General features: G+C 41.8%; 1 protein-coding gene across 1 annotated transcript in view; it reads left to right on the top strand.

Moving 5' to 3' along the window:
• The window catches only part of LOC136886510 (uncharacterized), a 116,090-nt gene that overhangs the window by 65,993 nt on the left and 30,605 nt on the right, over positions 1-19,492 (top strand). Inside the window, exon 2 of the mRNA XM_067159326.2 lies at positions 19,243-19,341. Coding sequence (XP_067015427.1) covers positions 19,243-19,341 — 99 coding nt within the window. The remainder of the gene's footprint in view (positions 1-19,242; positions 19,342-19,492) is intronic.

Genomic DNA, 19,492 nt, shown 5'->3' with positions numbered 1-19,492 from the left:
GAAGGCATTTTGAAACGTTGACTTGTAGAGACAGGACGAGCCATCATCGTAGGACATAGACTTGCTTCATAGGCTCAAGTTACGTGTTGATGGACGTGACTGCCTTGAGTCGACAAGGCCAGAAAAGAAGAAGACACACGCACAAGTTATTAGGCCTGTCGATACGTAGGCCTACAGCTGAAGACATACTCTTTAACAAGTTCTCTATGCCGGCTGGCTTACCAGACAATATTAATACAAGGACGACGTAACTGAAAGGGGAGTTTATTCGATCAGCAGGGACACATTTCTACGCTTTGTCCCACAGAAAGAACGGTGCCTGCTTTACATACTGGAGGTATCATAACTATACCGACAAAGAGATCAGTGTTATGTTAAAAACGATGGTGCAATTGGATTGGCGGAGAAAATGAGATTACTTTGTGACTTCCGGACGTGCGATTCAAATTTACGAACTTGCCGTATTTGCTATGCAGTTTTGTACAATTGGCTTTACGTCGCACCGACAGAGAAAGGTCGTATGGCGACGATCAAATGGGAAAGTGCTAGGAGTGGGAAGAAAGCGACCGTGGCCTTAAGTGCTGCCGACAGTGAGGTTCGAACCCACTATCTCCCGAATGTAACCTCATAGCTCCGCGACTCTAACCGCATGGCTAACTCCTTCGGTTGGAGTTGGCGCCTTATAGGCGACCTCCGCGTCTTTGAGGATGGGGCCCTAAACACCCATCCCTCAAGCCATCGGAATAACTGATGAAGATTAAAATCCCCGACCCGCGAGGGAATCGAACCCCTGACCCCTTTGACCACCAGCACATAGCCCTGTAGCTGGGAAAGTTAGGATAAAACTATATGAGTGAAGCTGTTCGTAAGGTCATCTGAAGTGAATGAAGAAGTGTAGGTTACCTAGGAGAATAATGGGCTCAGCCGTCGAGGGTAAGAGAAGTAGAGGGAGACAAAATCCACGTTAGTTACAGTCAGCTTTTAATGATTTGATGATAGAGGCGTGGAAGGTGGTGGTGGTGATTATTGTTTTAAGAGGAAGTACAACTGGGCAACATCCTCTAATATACGGTAAAATGAAAAAAATGGAAAAATGGAAGGGATCCGACACTTTGAAAATGAAGATATCGGGCAAAGAAAGACAAGAGTCACGAACGACGTGAAAAATGAAAGACGCCCTAGGCCTCGCAACCCAATACCGTCGGGGTCGGGAAAGAACAAGAGTTGACCAAAAGAGGTCGGATAGAATAGATGAACGTGAGGAGCCTGGCACAAGTGAGTGGGAGCAATGGCAGGACTCAGCTAAGGGCCCCGTGGTCGCCAACCCACGCTCCAAAGTTCAGAGCCACTGAGGCCCCTTTTAGTCGCCTCTTATGACAGGCAGGGGATACCGTGGTTGTTATTCTACCGCTCCCACCCATAGGGGGTGAAAGTGCTCGAAAAACGTCGTGTTCGGAAAAGAACAAGAGTTGACCAAGGGAGGTCGGACAGGATAGATGAAAATGATGAGCCTGGCACAAATAAGTGGATGCAATGCCAGGACTCAGCTGAGGGGCCTGTGGTCGCCAACCTACGCTCCCAAGTTAAGAGCCCCTGGGTCCCCGTTTAGTCGCCTCTTACTGATCGAGTTGCCTGTGCTGTTAGGGGCGCGCAGCTGTGAGCTTGCATTCGGAAGGTAGCCGGTTCGAGCCCCACTGACGGCAGCCCTGAAGATGGTTTTCCGTGGTTTCCCATTTTCACACCAGGCAAATGCTGGGGCTATAGCCTACCTTAATTAAGTCCACGGCCGCTTCATTCCCACTCCTAGCCCTTTCCCATCCCATCGTTGCCATAAGACCTATCTGTGCCGGTGAGATGTAAAGCAAATTGTAAAAACAAAAATTGTTGCCTCTTACGATAGACAGGGGATACCGTGGGTGTTATTCCATCGCCCCCATCCACAGTGCATAGAGCCGAGGAAGTAAACGACTGTAGTTACATTTGGTGGTTTGTGGAGGCACTTGATTAATTCACAGTTAAATCCAACTGAATCTTGTAAGTTAAATTTGAATTCAAGAGGATAAATTTCCAAATTCTTTGAAATGATTTAAGAAAAGACCAGGCAAACAACTAATAGGAAACCTACCACCTGGGCCTGGGCGACTGTTCTAAATGCAGATCTGTAGTGAATGAAATCGAAGAAGGGCAGAGGTTTGTAGACAATGCTGAAAGACATAACGGTCTATAATGATGTACTCGTATGTATGTATGTATGTATGTATGTATGTATGTATGTATGTATGTATGTATGTATGTATGTATGTATGTATGTATGTATGTACGTATGTATGTACGTATGCATGTATGTATGCCAGAATAATATTCCACCTATGCACAGAATTCACGTTGAGTTGATGACCATAATTTTCAAGCCCTTAAATTCCACGACACCAAGTCTCAAGTGACTAATTGTGTGAAAATAAGAGTGCCAGCTGAAAGATTGGAATGTTACCTGCCAGGAAACAAGAAAGAAAAACATGTGATCGCCGGATACATGTTTCACTGGCCAGCTGCCAGTGAATTAAACCTTGACACCTTACCTAGTTAACGAGATAACGGTACCTATTGTAAGTCGCCGGTAATGCAAGTTGTACTGTGTGCAGATTTCTCAAGATTTAAAAGGCATTCACTTCACGTCGATTGACCGGTTGATCCTGGCGTTAGTTCGGGTCAAAGGCAAAGTGTTTTTGATTTTTTTTATTCTTAACTCCGAGTTCACGATTCTCGATCTAATTGCACGAAGGAACGCCAATGTTAATCTCCCTTAACATACAAATACATAATATCGAGATATTATTATTAATAATAATAATAATAATAATACTGTTATTTGCTTTACGTCCCACTAACTACTTTTTAAGGTCTTCGGAGACGCCGAGGTGCCGGAATTTAGTCCCGCAGGAGTTCTTTTACGTGCCAGTAAATCTACCGACACGGGGCTGTCGTATTTGAGCACCTTCAAATACCACCGGACTGAGCCAGGATCGAACCTGCCAAGTTGGGGTTAGAAGGCCAGCGCCTTAACCGTCTGAGCCACTCAGCCCGGCAATTATTATTATTATTATTATTATTATTATTATTATTATTATTATTATTATTATAAATTATTCGTTATCAAAATTCACAGAGCGCGTTTGAACTTGTTCGTTGGCCTGATGGTTTTCGTCTCCTTATCCTCCCAAAATCTCTTCATGAATGCCCTGCGTTGCATCTTGCGTTGTGTGGACCACTTCCTACCAGTTTTCTTTTTAGGGTTCTCCATGAATTTGTTCTTGGCTGCTATTACACTAAAGGCTCCACGATATTCTATGGTGTCGTCCGTGATATACATTTCTTGGAGGTCCGTCTTTATTTCTCCTCGCCAGTTTATTTTGACATTCTTTGAGCTGATTACAGTACTTTAAATAATATTTTGGTGAGTCTGTCGCTGTCCATTCTATAGATATGTCCACATAGAATTTCTGGTGTAGTGGTTAGTGTGATTAGCTGCCACTCCCGGAGACCCGAGTTCGATTCCCGGCTCTGCCACGAAATTTGAAAAGTGGTACGGGGACTGGAACGGGTCCAGTCAACCTCGAGAGGTCAGCTGAATGGAGGGGGATTCGAAACCCACCTCAGCCATCCTCGAAAAGGATTTCTGTGGTTTCCCCACTTCTCCTTCAGGCAAATGCCGGGATGGTACCTAACTTAAGGCCACGGCCGCCTCCTTCTCTCTTCCTTGTCTATCATTTCCAATCTTCTCATACCCCACAAGGCCTCTGTTCAGCATAGCAGGTGAGACTGCCTGGGCAAGGTATTGGTCCTCTTCCCGAGTTGCTATTTGCTTTACGTCGCACCGACACACATAGGTTTTATGGCGACGATGGGATAGGAAAGACCTGGGAGTGGAAAGCGGCCATGGCCTTAATTAAGGTACAGCACCAGCATTTGCCTGGTGTGAAAATGGGAAACCACGGAAAACCACATCCATCCATTCATCCATCCATCCATCCATCCATCCATCCATCCATCCATCCATCCATCCATCCATCCGTCCGTCCGTCCGTCCGTCCGTCCGTCCGTCCTAGATGTTATGCCCCTTTAAACAACAAGCATCAATCAATCAATAAATCAATCAAAAGAAATATGACATATCTGTTTAATAACACAAAATGTAGCCTACATTTTGAAATTTCGTTAGCCCTGTCAGTTCAAAAGTTTTATGAAACTGACATTTGTAAAAATGTCGTAAAAATTTACAAAATTGGCATAACTTGTAATCTTTTATGAACCACAAAATTGTCAATGTTTAAACATGTTTGACAATTTTATGTCAACTGCCACCTGTAAAATTGTAGCTTTTAAGAAATAGGCCCCCCGGTCGAACTCGTACAGTTCCATTGTATTAATGTCTGAATGGGAATTCAGATATTCGAGTGTAGCCTACACATTTCCACTTCAGGCCTGAAGTAAAATTGTCGCGGTTATACGTAAGACAAGTTCTTGACGTCCGCCTCTGTGATGTAATGGTTAGTAGAGGCCCGAGTTCGATTCCCGGCTCTGCCACGAAATTTGAAAAGTGGTACGGGGACTGGAACGGGGTCTATACTGAGAGTCAACTCAAGACCTAAGCGGCCAGTGAAGAGGCTTCCACAGCGGTAAATAGTTCCTATGTTTGTTGCTTGTTGCTGCAGTCAGGAGCTTCCCTCGGTTTGGTTAGATATTCTGGTGAACTGACTTGACCAATACAAAATTTTTGCGCTGTAAAAATATGGGAAATATTTCACAAGTTGCTTGTTATTCGGGTTCATTTCCAACTCTTACATTTCATACGTAGATGGCTGTGAATAGTTATTGTTCTCGGTGGTGTATGTATCAAAATAAATAATTATTTAACATGAGTTTGATATCTTATTGTTAAGCTTTGTTCGGGTTCATTCCATTGTTGTTTAGTTCGCATACTATTTACGGTGTTGAAGATGGATCCAAGAAAAATGTTGGCAGTATTGGCTGCAATAGCATGCTCAGTATTCATAGTTAGCCTCGGGAGGTCAACTGAGTAGAGCAGGGTTCGATTCCCATCTCAGCCATTCTCGAAATGGCTTTCCGTGGTTTCCACTTCTTCTCCAGGCAAACACCAGGATAGTACCTAACTTAAGGCCACGGCCACTTCCTCTTCTCTTCCATTGGTGGTGGTGGTGATTATTGTTTTAATAGGAAGTACAACTAGGCAACCATCCTCTATATAACACTAATCAGAGAGAAAAAAGGGAAGTGATCCGACACTGCCAAAGAAAGTCAAGGGCCACGACGGGCGTGAAAATTAAATACTCCGTAGACCTCGATACCTAATACCGCCGGGGTCGGAAAGAACAAGAGTTGGCCAAGGGAGGTCGGACAGGATAGATGAAAGTGAGGAGCCTGGCACAAGTAAGTGGAAGCAATGCCAGGACTCAACTAAGGGGCCCGTGGTCGCCAAACCACGCTCTCAAGTTCAGAGCCCCTGGGGCCCTTTTAGTCGCCATTACGACAGGTAGGGGATAACGTGGTTGCTATTCTACTGCCCCCACCCATAAGGGGACTTCCCTCTTCCTTGCCTATTCCTTCCAATCTTCCCATCTCCCCACAAGGACCCTGTTCAGCATACAGGTGGGATGGCTTGCTGAGTCCTGAAAAAAGAACCTTTGACGGTAAGCGGACTAAAGAAAGACAACGGATGATCAACTGAGACATCGTAAACTTATTGATAATAGAACTTAAAATCTTAAAATCTTTTCAGTCTGTCGAAACTAACACTTAAAACACTATGACATACCTGAAAAAAAAAACCGGAATGACATGTTTCGTTCTACAAGAACATTCTCAGATTCGAATAATGTCATTGGTTTCAGATTCTATCAAGTCATCCACCTTTAACCATCCATATACCGTATATACCTTGTTTACGTTGCGTAAACGTTTGTGAATGGTTGTAAACGATGTGAAATACAGATATTTTGAACAAGTGATATAACAGTGGACTTCTATCCATAATTCATCTCATCTGTTTACTTCCAACTACACGCATTTCTTACATTCCTTGCAGCAAAGCAATTTGAATTTGTGTTAACTGAGGAGACGTTCCGTAAGAAATAACACATTCCCTGCCGGGACCAAACTTTTGTTCAAGTAAACAGTGTTCGTCTTAGGCGAGTTTGTGTTAGTGCGGTTTTACTGTAGTAGTAATAATACAATTTTATTTAGTAGTAGTATAAATTACATGTTTATTATAGGTTGTATGATTCAGCCTATGAAATATTTTATTCTACAGAGAACGTGAATTCTACTGGAGGTTGATCGGCTAGAGACTTAAACTTTCAACGTAAAGTATTCACAAATAGGCCTACATCAAAGTTTCGAAAATACTAAGGAAATTTCGGAGAGAGCGAGGGAGGGGGGGGGGGTTGTTGGGCTCCCTTGACCCCCCCCCCCTATAAATACGTCCTTGTTAGTGGGATGTGAAAACAATAACGTTAAATGCTGTCTTGTATGAAACCAAGCTTTACTGGATATACCGTATGGTTTCTATGAACGAAATACTATTGAAATATGCCTGCACTTATGATCGATAATTCTGACAATCAATCAATCAATCAATCAATCAATCAATCAATCAATCAATCAATCAATCAATCAATCAATCAATGACATCTGATGTCAATTTAGGGTTGTTGCCCACGGGACAGATTTCCTATCAATAGTTTACCTAAAAACGCTACTGTCGATAGTAGTAGATATACTGAATCGAATTGGTGAGAGGAGATCGTTGTGGGTAAATTTGACGAGAAGAAGAGATAGAGAATGATAGGGCACATCTTAAGACACCCAGGACTTGTGTAGTTGGTTTTTGAGGGAAGTGTAAGGGGTAAAAACGGTAGGGGTAGACCAAGGTAAGAATATGACAAGCAGATTAGAGCAGATGTAGGATGCAGCAGTTATGTAGAAACGAAAAGGTTAGCGCAGGATAGGGAGGCATGAAGATCTGCATCAAACTAGTCTATGGACTTATGACTCAAACAACATCGATAGTAGGAAAGACATCTGGCGATAACTTGGAACAGCTGAGCTGAATTTCCGCGTGCCACACGCCAGCTGATTGGAACGATATGAAATACCGCATAAATACCGTGGGCCACAACTCATACAAGCAATCTGCTCAGTGTTAATATGCGTGCGTCACTACATTTATAAATGCATCAGTAATTACATGAATAATGTTTTACACTATGCAAACTGCATTGTTATACGTTTTACTACCGATAACGTACGTACCAAGTGGTTAGAATGAAACTAATGGTACAGCGCGGGCTTTGCTGGTCGTAGGAGTCTGAAAAAGCTTCAGTACACGAATAAATGTATAAATATTAGTACACAGCTAATTTAACTATCTGATTACGTCTACATACGTAAGAACAGTATATTGCTGCATAAAACTGTTTAAAATCATTTAATCCTCGCCCTCCAGAAAACTGTACACGGTAACACTTAGCTGGAATAAATAGACCTACTGTATATTACAATAGCGTTTATTATTGTAGCCCGGAAGCTGCTGTGGCTCAAGCGGTAGCGCGCTAACCTCTGACCGCCGGGTACCGTGGTTAAAAATCCGGACGCTTCATGTGAGGTTTGTGCTGGACAAACCTGAGGCGGGACAGGTTTTTCTCCGGGTATCCGGTTTTCCTTGTCATCTTTCATTCCAGCAACACTCTCCAATATCATTTAATTCCATCTGTCAGTCAATAATGATTGCCCCAGTGAAGTGCGACAGGCACAATTCCCCCGCTAGATGGGGGCTTCATTCATTCCATTCCTGACCCGGTAGAATGACTGAAAACTGGCTGTGAATTTCACTGTAGCCGGGCTCGGGGACTGGGCATATGTTCGTCTTAATCCACGTAGTCATTTTCGTACAACACACAAATACGGAATGGTGAATATATCCCTTCGGAACCAAATCGATTCCTATGAGTAGGGCCAAATTGATCGCTTCGCATTTGTTCAAGGCATTTGGTATAATTTTTCAAAGCAAAGTACACAAAAGAAAAAGAAAGAAAGCTACCATGACTTATTGAACAGTCGTAAGTAGACAAACATATTTTTATGGCACTGAATCGAAATGAAATCGGAAAATTATCAAGTTTCCTCCTTGCAATTTGCACTTTCCAGTGCAGTTTACATGAAAAGTAATTTTCAGCTTACTTTTTTTCCCAGTGCAGTTTCTTATCGATCTCTCCGATTAGTGGTGAGACGATTGTGCTCAGTTGTCCTTCCGCTTAACATAATAACCGCCCCACCATTAGGACGAGAGAAATTTAAAGAATTCCTTGAGCTACAACGTCTGCAAGTCAATACCTATTAGAGATTAGAATATCAGCATATAGTCTCATATTTTCCAAGAGTTCTTATCGACAAGATAGAGTACGACCTCGATGTGGGATTAACGAGGTGATTAGGTGGAATGAGAAAATATGATCCACGTTCAAATCTGTACCGGTACATACGGTACGTGATTTGATTAACACTACAGCTGACAATGTACACTCAACAGCACAAAATTTGTGAACCCTGAATCCTCTGAACCGAATGCCTCAATGCTAACGACTTAGAGTCCCCTTCTTTCTTTCTTCTTTACCGGGCGAGTTGGCCATGCGGATAGGGAGATAGTGGGTTCGAACCCGACTGTCGGGTTTTCCGTGGTTTCCCATTTTCACACCAGGCGGCCACGGCCGCTTCCTTCCCATTCCTAGGCCTTTCCTGCCCCATCGTCGCCATAAGACCTATCTGTGTCGGTGCGATGTAAAGCAAATAGCTTCTTTCTTCTTTTGCTACCGCTTTCTCCCACACTTGTGGGGTCGCGGGTGCGAATTGCGTCGCACATGTGGATTTGGCCCTGTTTTACGGCCGGATGTCCTTCCTGACGCCAACCCCATATGGTAAGATGTAATCACTACCTATTGCGTGTTTCTGTGGTGGTTGGTAGTGTGGTATGTTTCCTGAATATGGTGAGAAGAGTGTTGGGACGGACACATACACCCAGTCCCCGACCCATAATCAGAAGCGATCAAAATCCCCGACCCGGCCGGGAATCGAACCCGGAACCCTCTGAACCGAAGACCAGTACGCTGACCATTCAGCCAACGAGTCGGATGCTAACGACTTAAGAGTAGCCTAAACCTTGTAAAATTTATGTAACTACAGCGCTGCCTGTACATTCAAGCAAGAGGATTTTGAAAGCAAGTCATCTGCGACGGCCAATTTTTCTGTAATTGATTGCTGTTGAGTGTACATCTGATTTATACAGTGAGAGTTTATAGGCTACCAAGTTCCGCTGACGGCATCCTTGTTGCTAGAGGCATGATTTTTTCGCATTAATTTATGTTCGATTTCGCGAAAAGCAAACACATTTTCGCGTTATTTCGCGAAATACGGCTGACCCCATCGCTTTAATTTCGCGTTAATCATTTCCTAAAATGATTCATTAACATTTAATTTGTGAGATTTGTGAATTATTTATGTGGAAAATAGATAAATAAAGATAAACAATATTTATAATTATTCATTACTCCTTATCGAATCTTGATTAAGGCTATCCTATAGCCCTAATCAAGATTACATAACAAATTACCCTTTCAACCTACATGGAGTCCGACTCGTTGGCAGAATGGTCAGCGTACTGGCCTTCGGTTCAGAGCGTCCCCGGTTTGATTCCTGGCAGGGTCGGGGATTTTAAACTTAATTGGTTAATTCCACTGGCTCGGGGACTCTCATCTTAACAGAAATGCAGGTCGCCTAATAGGAAATCTACGAGAAAAAGACCTGCACCAGGCCTCTCTGGAGGCCAAAAGCCATTATTATAACCTACATGGACGTAGCTTTCACGCTATATGGCCATGTTATTAATGGATTTTATAGAATATTAACATCAATAGATACGTCTGTCGAAATGAGAAATCCTCATTCTGTTTCCCTTCACACACGCAATACTGGAATACAATTTCAAGATCGTTATTTTACATGAATTTCGCTGCATTTTCGCTTTTATCGCAGAATAAGTAAATTTCGCTTGAAACTGGCGTTGTCGCTTTAATTCGCTCTAATTCACGTAGACAAAATCACTAATTTCTTAACCAGAATCACGATTCGTAAAGATATCTTCAAATCGCTTCAAAATATTTCTTGTCGCGCTTATCATTAATGCGAAAAAATCATGCCTCTACTTATTGCCCTTCTGTGTGTGTATAGCAGATTTTAGAAGGCAGTGAAAGAGCAAGAGACAAAGAAATAAATTTAAAAAAAGAAAGGAGGAACCTGATATCGAGAATTGATTAAGATGTGTTTTTACTGGTAAAGTGTTATTTTTGTACATACAGCAGAGTAAATAAATGTGTTAAATAGTGATTACCTGATTAGTGACCAGGAGTTATAAGCTGTAACACGTGCATAACGATGTTCGATCTACGACTGGGATTTTCGAAAGGAAGTTCGGCGAACAAAGAGAATCTGGTTATAATTCTTTAAGTCCAGCACGCGAAGCTCTCTCGTAATGATTTTGAGAACTTGGCGCTCCACGGCCAACTTGATGCGTCACTCTAGCTAGCTCCTGCAAAGATGTAGATGGCCGTAGTCGTTCTCGTCTAAAAATACATTAGGGTTTGAAGGTTTCGGTGTGGAAGGAAATCATGGAATAAAACTGGACAAGCGTATACGGAGATCTTGCCAGTATTTCGCTACTCGTATTGAGATAGTCTGAGTTAGATTCTCGGTTGAACCGGGGATTTTAGCTGCGTCTTGTTAATTCCTCTATGTGATTCAATGGTTCCGGGACTGCATGTGTATGCTCATCTTAATACACATTTTCTTTTACACGCAACAGTGAAAACATCTCTTCTTGTGGTGCGGAATATTTAATTACATGGTAGCTACCGGTATATTCGGCCTACATTAAAACCATCGGCGTCGTTAGCTACTGTACAGTGTTTCTCTGGGGGAGGACAGTCCTAAGAACAAACAAAACATAGGTACCGTAACTAAAAACTTTAGAATATGTAAAGTTTACAATGCGTTATTTTCTTTGAACACATCACTCAAACTACATTTAACCGTATCAGAGAATTCACAGATAAGTTAAAACTATTATAAAATATAAATAAATATCAATTCTTCTATAGTTTTCAGTTTAAATGGGTCCAAATGTTCTTATTACAGACCTAGATATCAATATTCCAACAATTTTTTGAGATTCTGTTAAGTCTAATTGGCTAATCGTGTAGGAACAGTGGAACTTGATAAATTCTCTTTCGCGACATTGAAGAATATAAAGTCCTCAGCAGCCGTAAAGCTATTAAGGATATGAAGGAGAGCATGTGTCGTTATCCCTCCGCTGACGGGGCCTGTGAGCAAATAAACATCTAATCAGAATGTCTATGACAAATTTTGCTGTGTCTTCAAATCTTATGAACATTTTGATTGACTCTTTACAGGTGGCCCATGCATTAATTTCAATATTTATCGTCATGCCTTGAGGAATATAGGGAGGGAGTTATAAGCAAGTGGACGCTCAAATGTGAATCTCCGTCGATCCTGAAGATTCACGTACCGGTAGTGTTAAAGAAGGACATCCGGTTTGAACCGTCTGGGCACGTCGACTACGTGTACAGGTAACGTAGCTGTAAGCTTGCATTCGAGAGATGGTGGATACGAAACCCAACGACAGCAGCCCTGAATACCGTATAGTTTTCCGTGGTTTTTGCCTATTTTCATACTACGGAAATGATGGGACTGTGCCTTCACTAAGGCCATGACCGCGTCCTCTCCAGTCCAGCTGAAGAAAATGAACTAATCTTCATAATTCAGAGCTGGAAGGCTGAGGTCGATTGACAAAAATCTTGGCACACTTACGTCCCTATTGTTGGCAGCTAACATTTTAAGGACGCGCTTTGTGTCCATCTCCTATAGTGATTCGAAATTACGAAACATCCAGTATGGTAGTTTTCCGCTTCATTACTAGATGGCGGCACAATCAGAAAGTCGACTTTGGCAAGGAAGCCGTCTATTGCAAGTGGTACCAAATCTACTGTATTTGATGGTATCACCAAAGTCCAAAGAGGATATAGCCTAATAGGGTACGACTTCGAAAATTATGCCACTTGGTAGTTGAGGCTGGCTATACAATAATAATAATAATAATAATAATAATAATAATAATAATAATAATAATAATAATAATAATAATAATAATAATAATAATAATAATAATAATAATAATAATAATAATAATAATAATAATAATAATAATAATAATAATAATAATAATAATATTTTAGTTTCAGCCATCTATGGGCTGCGATTAAGCAACTTCCATTGCTTTCTCCTTCCTCTTTCGCCAGTATTCCTTCATCCGTTGGCTTGCTCGTGCTCGTTCTTCTGCCGAAATACTCTATTGTTCGTCGTTTTCGCATCAGCAAGGTCCTTCAGTTCCGCAACTTTCTGCTTGAAGATTTTTCTGTTTGTTGTATCTTCTGCCGTGATCCCACATTTTTCTAAATCTCGGTGGACTTCTTTCACCCATGGGACTTGCGTCTTTCTGTTCTCCTGGAAGGTGAGGATCCTGTTGGCGAGTCTCTTTGCTCCCATCCTTTTAATATGTCCGTAGAACTTCAATCTCCTCTTTTTCATTGTGGTGGTGATGTTTTCAAATTGTTGGTATAGTTCTTTGTTTGGTCTCATGCGAAACGTAAACTTATCTGATTATTGCCTGGGTCCAAGAATTTTTCTAAGGAACCTCCTTTCTTTCTTTTCCAAATCTGAGAGTCCCTTCGTGGCTATTGTCTCAGCTGCCTATAAACATTCAGGTTTGACGATCGTGCTGTAGTGCTTGAATTTGGCCTGGTAGGAGAGTGACTTGCTGCTTTCTCATTCATGTTTGAAGTCAAAATCTCTCCTAGGTACCTGAATTTTTTGTAGCTCTCTTGATGTCACCTTTACTTCGTCGTCATTGTCCAGGTTGGGTCAGTGGTATCAAATACAATAGAGACAATACGTGACACAAAAGATTTAGCCTTGTTAAAATGGGAGACAATTCGACGGTGGCGCTCCTAGTGACTTGACCTGAAAAGTTGCGCTAAATTCAAATATCAATGGAAACGCATATACGAAAATGGATCAATAAATTACGTCTAGAAAGAAAGTATTATTGAGATACGAAGTTGCTAAAGCAATTCTGGATAAATGAATGAAGAATTACTGAAGAGGTTATTATTTATAGACTGAAATTAGACATATAAACAAGATGTGAAATGGACTGCTGTGAAATGGGTTGATCTTTCATTTATGCATTACGTTTTTAGCTTTAGCATTCCTGCCTGAACTTTTACGGTTAGATTTGTCTTTTTTCTCATTGAAGAAACATTGTATCATCACATTAAGACACTTGTCAATAAAAATATCGGTACATTCCTTACACACATGATGCAATGAATTAACATTTAAAACGCTGGACAATTTTCCTCTTAACATGAAGCCTACTAACAGAAAGAAAATCTATAAAATCCAGGCTTTAATCTAAGAAGAGAAATAAAAGTATGAAAATGTTGTCGATAGTGATGCTTTGAGGAATACTTACGTACAATTAGAGTAAAAATGTAACATACCCTTGGCTGTGTAGTCGAGGATTTTAAAAGTTGCTGGCCTGGAAATGATCTGAACATCTTATAATTCTTATATAAGCGTAACGTTCCTTCTTTCTTGTACACCTTATCCAAATCACTTCTGAGACATTTCAAAACCCACAGATCACACCTACAACAACACATTGGTATTCAAGGTTAACTGCTGCACTATACAATAAAATATGCGTATTATATTTTAAGCCAGTTAAAATATGGGTCGAGCAGGTCAGAAGATTATGAAGTACTATAAAAATCTCTTTGTCACTGGAAGAATATATATGCAAACACAATATTACTTACATTTTCTTGTCACGAGGGTAGCGAAAGAAAGACCGCGCATTCTTCTCTACTTCATAGGTACTGCAGCCAAACACAGCACATACCTTTCCCGTCATGTTGAGAGGAGATATCAAGGAATGACACACACTACTGTTTAATTATGTCAACTCCCTGAAAACGCATAAATAACACCAGAAACTTCACACACAAATACACGTGCTCTTATGGCAGAATCAGTAGTTCTCAGGTCTACACGCTAGAGAGAGCTCTAATAGCTGTCCCTCGATATCTCGCTGAGTGTCGCGTATTGTCTCTACTGTATTTGGTGGTATTTATGTTCATGTACTCCGTCTTCTCAAAATATATTTGCAATCCTGTTTTGTCTGCTGTTTCTTTATTATTATTATTATTTTTATTATTATTATTATTATTATTATTATTATTATTATTATTATTATTATTATTATTATTATTATTATTATTACCAACATTTGTCACGTTTCTCTGCGAGGTTGGGTATGAAGTGAGATGAATCTTCGTAGCGAGTTTTTACGACCGGATGTGCTTCCTGACGTCGACCTCATCAGAGGAGTTGATTAGAAGAAATTAATGTCATGATATATGATAGTAGAAAGGGAGAGGGTGAAACCTGGTGCCTGCACATAGCCTACTCCTGTTGAACAGCAGAATAGCACCAAGGGGTCTGTGCTTAAAACTTAATGTCCCCATCTGATGGACGAATTATAATCAATAGTGTCATATGCCTTCACTCCATATGGACACTGCAGACAGGTTTGGAAATGAATCCAGGCTTTTGGCACACAATCTAGTGATAAGAAGTTGTATCCACTGCCTCTCCTATCTACCAGCCCACATTTAGATTGGGGAATTTCTCTCGACAAACAGGCCTCAAACCAGCTAACCATCGTGTCAGATCATATAGACTTGACGGCTTAATGACCATGGCCACAAGGTGAGGAAATAATAATTATTAGTATTAGGGCTATTGGTTTGCAGTCTTAAAGTTTTAAAAGAATTTTCCCCTGTGGTTGGGTGCGGGGTATAATACATCCACGGTAGTCCCCATCTTTCGTGAAAGGTGACGTGACTAAAAGGAGTCCGTGGGTTGGTAGCCACGGGTACCCTACCAGCATCGCTCCACTTACTTGTGCCTGGCTCCTCACTTTCATCTTTCCTGTCCAGTCTCTCTTGGTCAACTCTTGTTCTCTTCCAAGCCCTATGTATTAGGTTTGCAAGGCCTAGGGAGTCTTTAATTTTATACCCTTTGTGGCCCTTCCCTTCATTCTTCGAATTGTCAGACCTCTTCCATTTTCCTTCCGATTAGTTTTAATAGAGGATGGTTGCCCAGTTGTACTTCCTTTTAAAACAATAATCACTACCACCACATTTGAAAAGAAGTGTAGTGTGGTAAGTATGATATGAAGGTTAGAATTTCTGTGACTAAAGTGATGTCAGTTGGGAAGAAACCTAAGACGATTGAATGTCAGGTCAGAACTGAAACAGATCGATCATTTCAAGAACTTAGAACGTGTATTCTCCCACGATGGGGGAACAATCACTGTGTAACCAGGCTTATGCTGTCGGCTCACAGTTGTGATCAACAGTATTCTGTAAGGAAGAAGTGAAATCATCATCATTTTACAACTCCAGTCCCGGGTGTGGTGTACAAGCGCTCGCCACCCTTCCTGTCTGCATACAGGACATTTTCCCATTTGAGACCTCTCTCCTCCACATCTGATTTCACTGTGTCTATCCAGCATTTCCTTGGACTTCCCCTTGGTCTTTTTCTTTGGACAATAAGGTCAAAGTATTGTCTGGCAGGTCTCTCACCCTTGATTCTCATAAGGTGCCCATGCCACTGAAGTCTACACTTCTTCATTACACAGGTAATAGGGACCTCAATGCCAGCTACCTTTCTGTTTAGTTCATTACTGATTTTGTTCTTTCGAGTAGTTTGAGTCATAATTCTAATGAATCTCATTTCTGTTGCCTGAAGAAGTTTAAATCTTCTTCTTCTTAATCTGTTTACCCTCCAGGGTCGGTTTTTCCCTCGGACTCGGCGAGGGATACCACCTCTACCACCTCAAGGGCAGTGTGCTGGAGCTTCAGACTCTGGGTTGGGGGATACAACTGGGGAGAATGACCAGTACCTCGCCCGGGCGGCCTCACCTGCTATGCTGAACAGGGGCCTTGTGGAGGGATGGGAAAAAAAAGAAATGGCATATGGCTTTTAGTGCCGGGAGTGTCCAAGGACATGTTCGGCTCGCCAGGTGCAGGTCTTTTTTTATTTGACTCCCGTAGGCGACCTGCGCATCATGATGAGGATGAAATGATGATGAAGACAACACATACACCCATCCCCCGTACCAGCAAAATTAACCAATGATGGTTAAAATTCCCGACCCTGCCGGGAATCGAACCCTGGACCCCTGTGACCAAAGGCCAGCACGCTAACCATTTAGCCATGGAGCTGGACAAGGATGGGAAGATCGGAAGGGACAGGTAAGGAAGAGGGAAGGAAGCAGCTGTGGCCTTAACTTAGGTACCATCCTGGCATTTGCCTGTAGGAGAAGTGGGAAACCACGGAAAACCACTTCGAGGATGGCTGAGGTGGAAATTGAACCTATCTCTACTCAGTTGACCTCTCGAGGCTGAGTGGACCCCGTTCCAGCCCTCGTACCACTTTTCAAATTCCGTGGCAGAGCTGGGAATCGAACCCGGCCCTCTGGGGGTGGCAGCTAATCACACTAACCACAACACCACAGAGGCGGACAGAAGTGAATGATCTGTTTTCAGATAGGGTTGCCATAATCTAACAGTCCAAAGCCAGGATGTAATTTACCCATTAGTATGGCCAATGAAAGGAAGCATTTATCATCATTATAAAATTACAGACTATTCATAGACTCAGCAAAGTGTACCGGTATACTATTAGCCAAATATAACTTCAAATGCTACGAGTTTTATGATTATTTTTTAAACAGGCTAGATATTCTGCACCAATCAGTATGTCTCTTAAATAAAAATGTTTTGACTCCATGGTTAGCCAGTTTGAGTGGAAAAATTTTCACCATCACAATATTGGTGGTGGTATACAAATTTGAATCACTAGATTGCGTGCCAAAAGTCTGGATTCAGTTTCAGACTCTTCACAGTGGTGTGAAGGCACATTATGCTATTGATGGTGATTTGTCTGTCGGATGGAGACATTAAACCTTGAGCAGACCCCTTTGATTTTTTGACAGGAGTAGTCTATGTTCTGACATTGGATTTTACCTTCTCCATACTTCATCATCATCATCATCTCAAACTCAGACGCGCAGATCGCCCATGGGAGTCAAATATAAAGAACTGCACCAGGCAAGCCGAACATGTCCTTGGACACACCCGACATTAAAAGCCATATACTAAATGTATAAATTCAGTGTATAAATTCCTACAGCTGACTGAGAGTTTGGTGTGCATGAGAAACAGCTGTTACGAGCACTAGCCCAGGACTGGAGGGGTGTACATAACTACGATACTCCATAAAATAAGTTATGTCTACCCCTTAGTCCAGTTTCTTGAAACGGGGTCAGGGATGAGGAGAGATGAATGTATATGGCATATTTTACAGCCAGATTCCCTTCCTGACGTTCAACCTCAGTTGAGAAGCAAATGTAGATGAAATGAATGGTGGGGAATAAAATTAGGTTTCGATGTGGAAGGAATCGGCTGCAGCCTGGTTCTTTGCTGGGAAGCAAAAATGGAAAACCACAGAAAACCATTCTCAGGACAGCCAATGGTGAGATTCAAACCCACCCATCTCCCGAATGCAGAGCTTAGCTTCATAGTTCTAGCGTGTTAACATGCACGGTCACTGCTCTCGTTAGTATATGTTCTTTCATATAGGGACATATATATAATTAAAGTGTTTGCATAAAGTGCACGAAATAAAATCCTTTGTTATCACCGTGTACCAGGAAAACAAATGATTACCTCAGTAGCTGCCATAAGCAATGAAATACAAAATAAAGGGCATTTACTACAAACAATTATGAAGGATAATAATGCCGAACACTATGCCGCTTCTACAGTATATCACTTTTGTAGTAAAACGTCATGTTTTTATAAACTTAAGAAAAAAAGAAAAAAGAAAATAGACCACAGTAAAAGTAGCATCTGTACAAGCAACCGTGTTGTTACAAAAGCACACATTAAAAATTACTGAGTTAATACTTATACAGCTGTATGTTTCAACTATTGCTTGTAGACCAAAACACAGGTAACTGCAGCCTGTAGACACACACAGCCCTGAGTCAGCAACATAGGGGAATACAAGGCAACTAAGGGGGAAAGACTTGCACCCTCGTGTAGAGCTATTTCTAGCACAGACACTGTGCTTAAGATGGGCAAAATTTGACACCTATGTTTTAAAGCATTAAGTCCTAGATTCCACCAAAAGCACCAGGTAAGACTATACATTTTGCAAGAATTTCCTTTAATAAGTGATTAAATTCCATGGCTAAATGGTTAGCGTGCTGGCCTTTGGTCACAGGGGTCCCGGGTTCGATTCTCGGCAGGGTCGGGAATTTTAACCATAATTCGTTGTATGTGTCGTTTTCATCATCATTTCATCTGATCATGACGCGCAGGTCGCCTATGGGAGTCAAATAAAAAAAGACCTGCACCTGGCGGGCCGAAGTCCTCGGACACATCCCGGCACTAAAAGCCATACGCCATTTCATTTCATTATAATGCTCGCCCCGTGGTGTAGGGGTAGCGTGCTTGCCTCTTACATGGAGGCCCAGGTTCGATTCCTGGCTAGGTCAGGGATTTTTACCTGGACCTGAGGACTGGCTCGAGGTCCACTCAGCCTACGTGATTAGAATTGAGGAGCTATCTGATGGTGAGATAGCGGCCCCGGTCTAGAAAACAAAGAATAACGGCCGGGGGGGATTCGTCATGCTGACCACACGACATGTCGTAATCTGCAGGCCTTCGGGCTGAGCAGCGGTCGCTTGGTAGGCCAAGGCCCTTCAAGGGCTGTAGTGCCATGGGGTTTAAGTGATTAAATAAAGGAAAATTAATACCAAAGGTAGTCATTATATTTATTGCAGATTTTCAAGTCTGTTGTGGACAGGACTTAACCATTGGTTTCCTGTCTCAGATTTAGGGAATCTCTCTGAGAAATGAACTGATCTCAATATTATGCTGTAATAGTATTAACTTGTTGCAGTTGCTGCCCTTCTGGGACTGGACGGCAATGTTCTACGAGTCCTGCCTGGTGACTAACCCATTCTATGGAGAATACACTCTGACAGAAGAGGATTGTGTGGTGAGTATAAGAACAGTAACCATAAGGTGCTGGGCTGTATCCAATATTCTGTTCTCCCCTCCCATTATCTGTGATAAACTCTCTGATATTGATAATAGAATCATAATGTTTCATATCATCATAGTTCTGTACCAACACTAGATCGTCAACA

Source organism: Anabrus simplex, chromosome X (assembly GCF_040414725.1).
Source record: "Anabrus simplex isolate iqAnaSimp1 chromosome X, ASM4041472v1, whole genome shotgun sequence".
In the NCBI taxonomy this organism is placed as follows: domain Eukaryota; kingdom Metazoa; phylum Arthropoda; class Insecta; order Orthoptera; family Tettigoniidae; genus Anabrus; species Anabrus simplex.
This window is presented reverse-complemented; position numbering and strand designations above follow the sequence as displayed.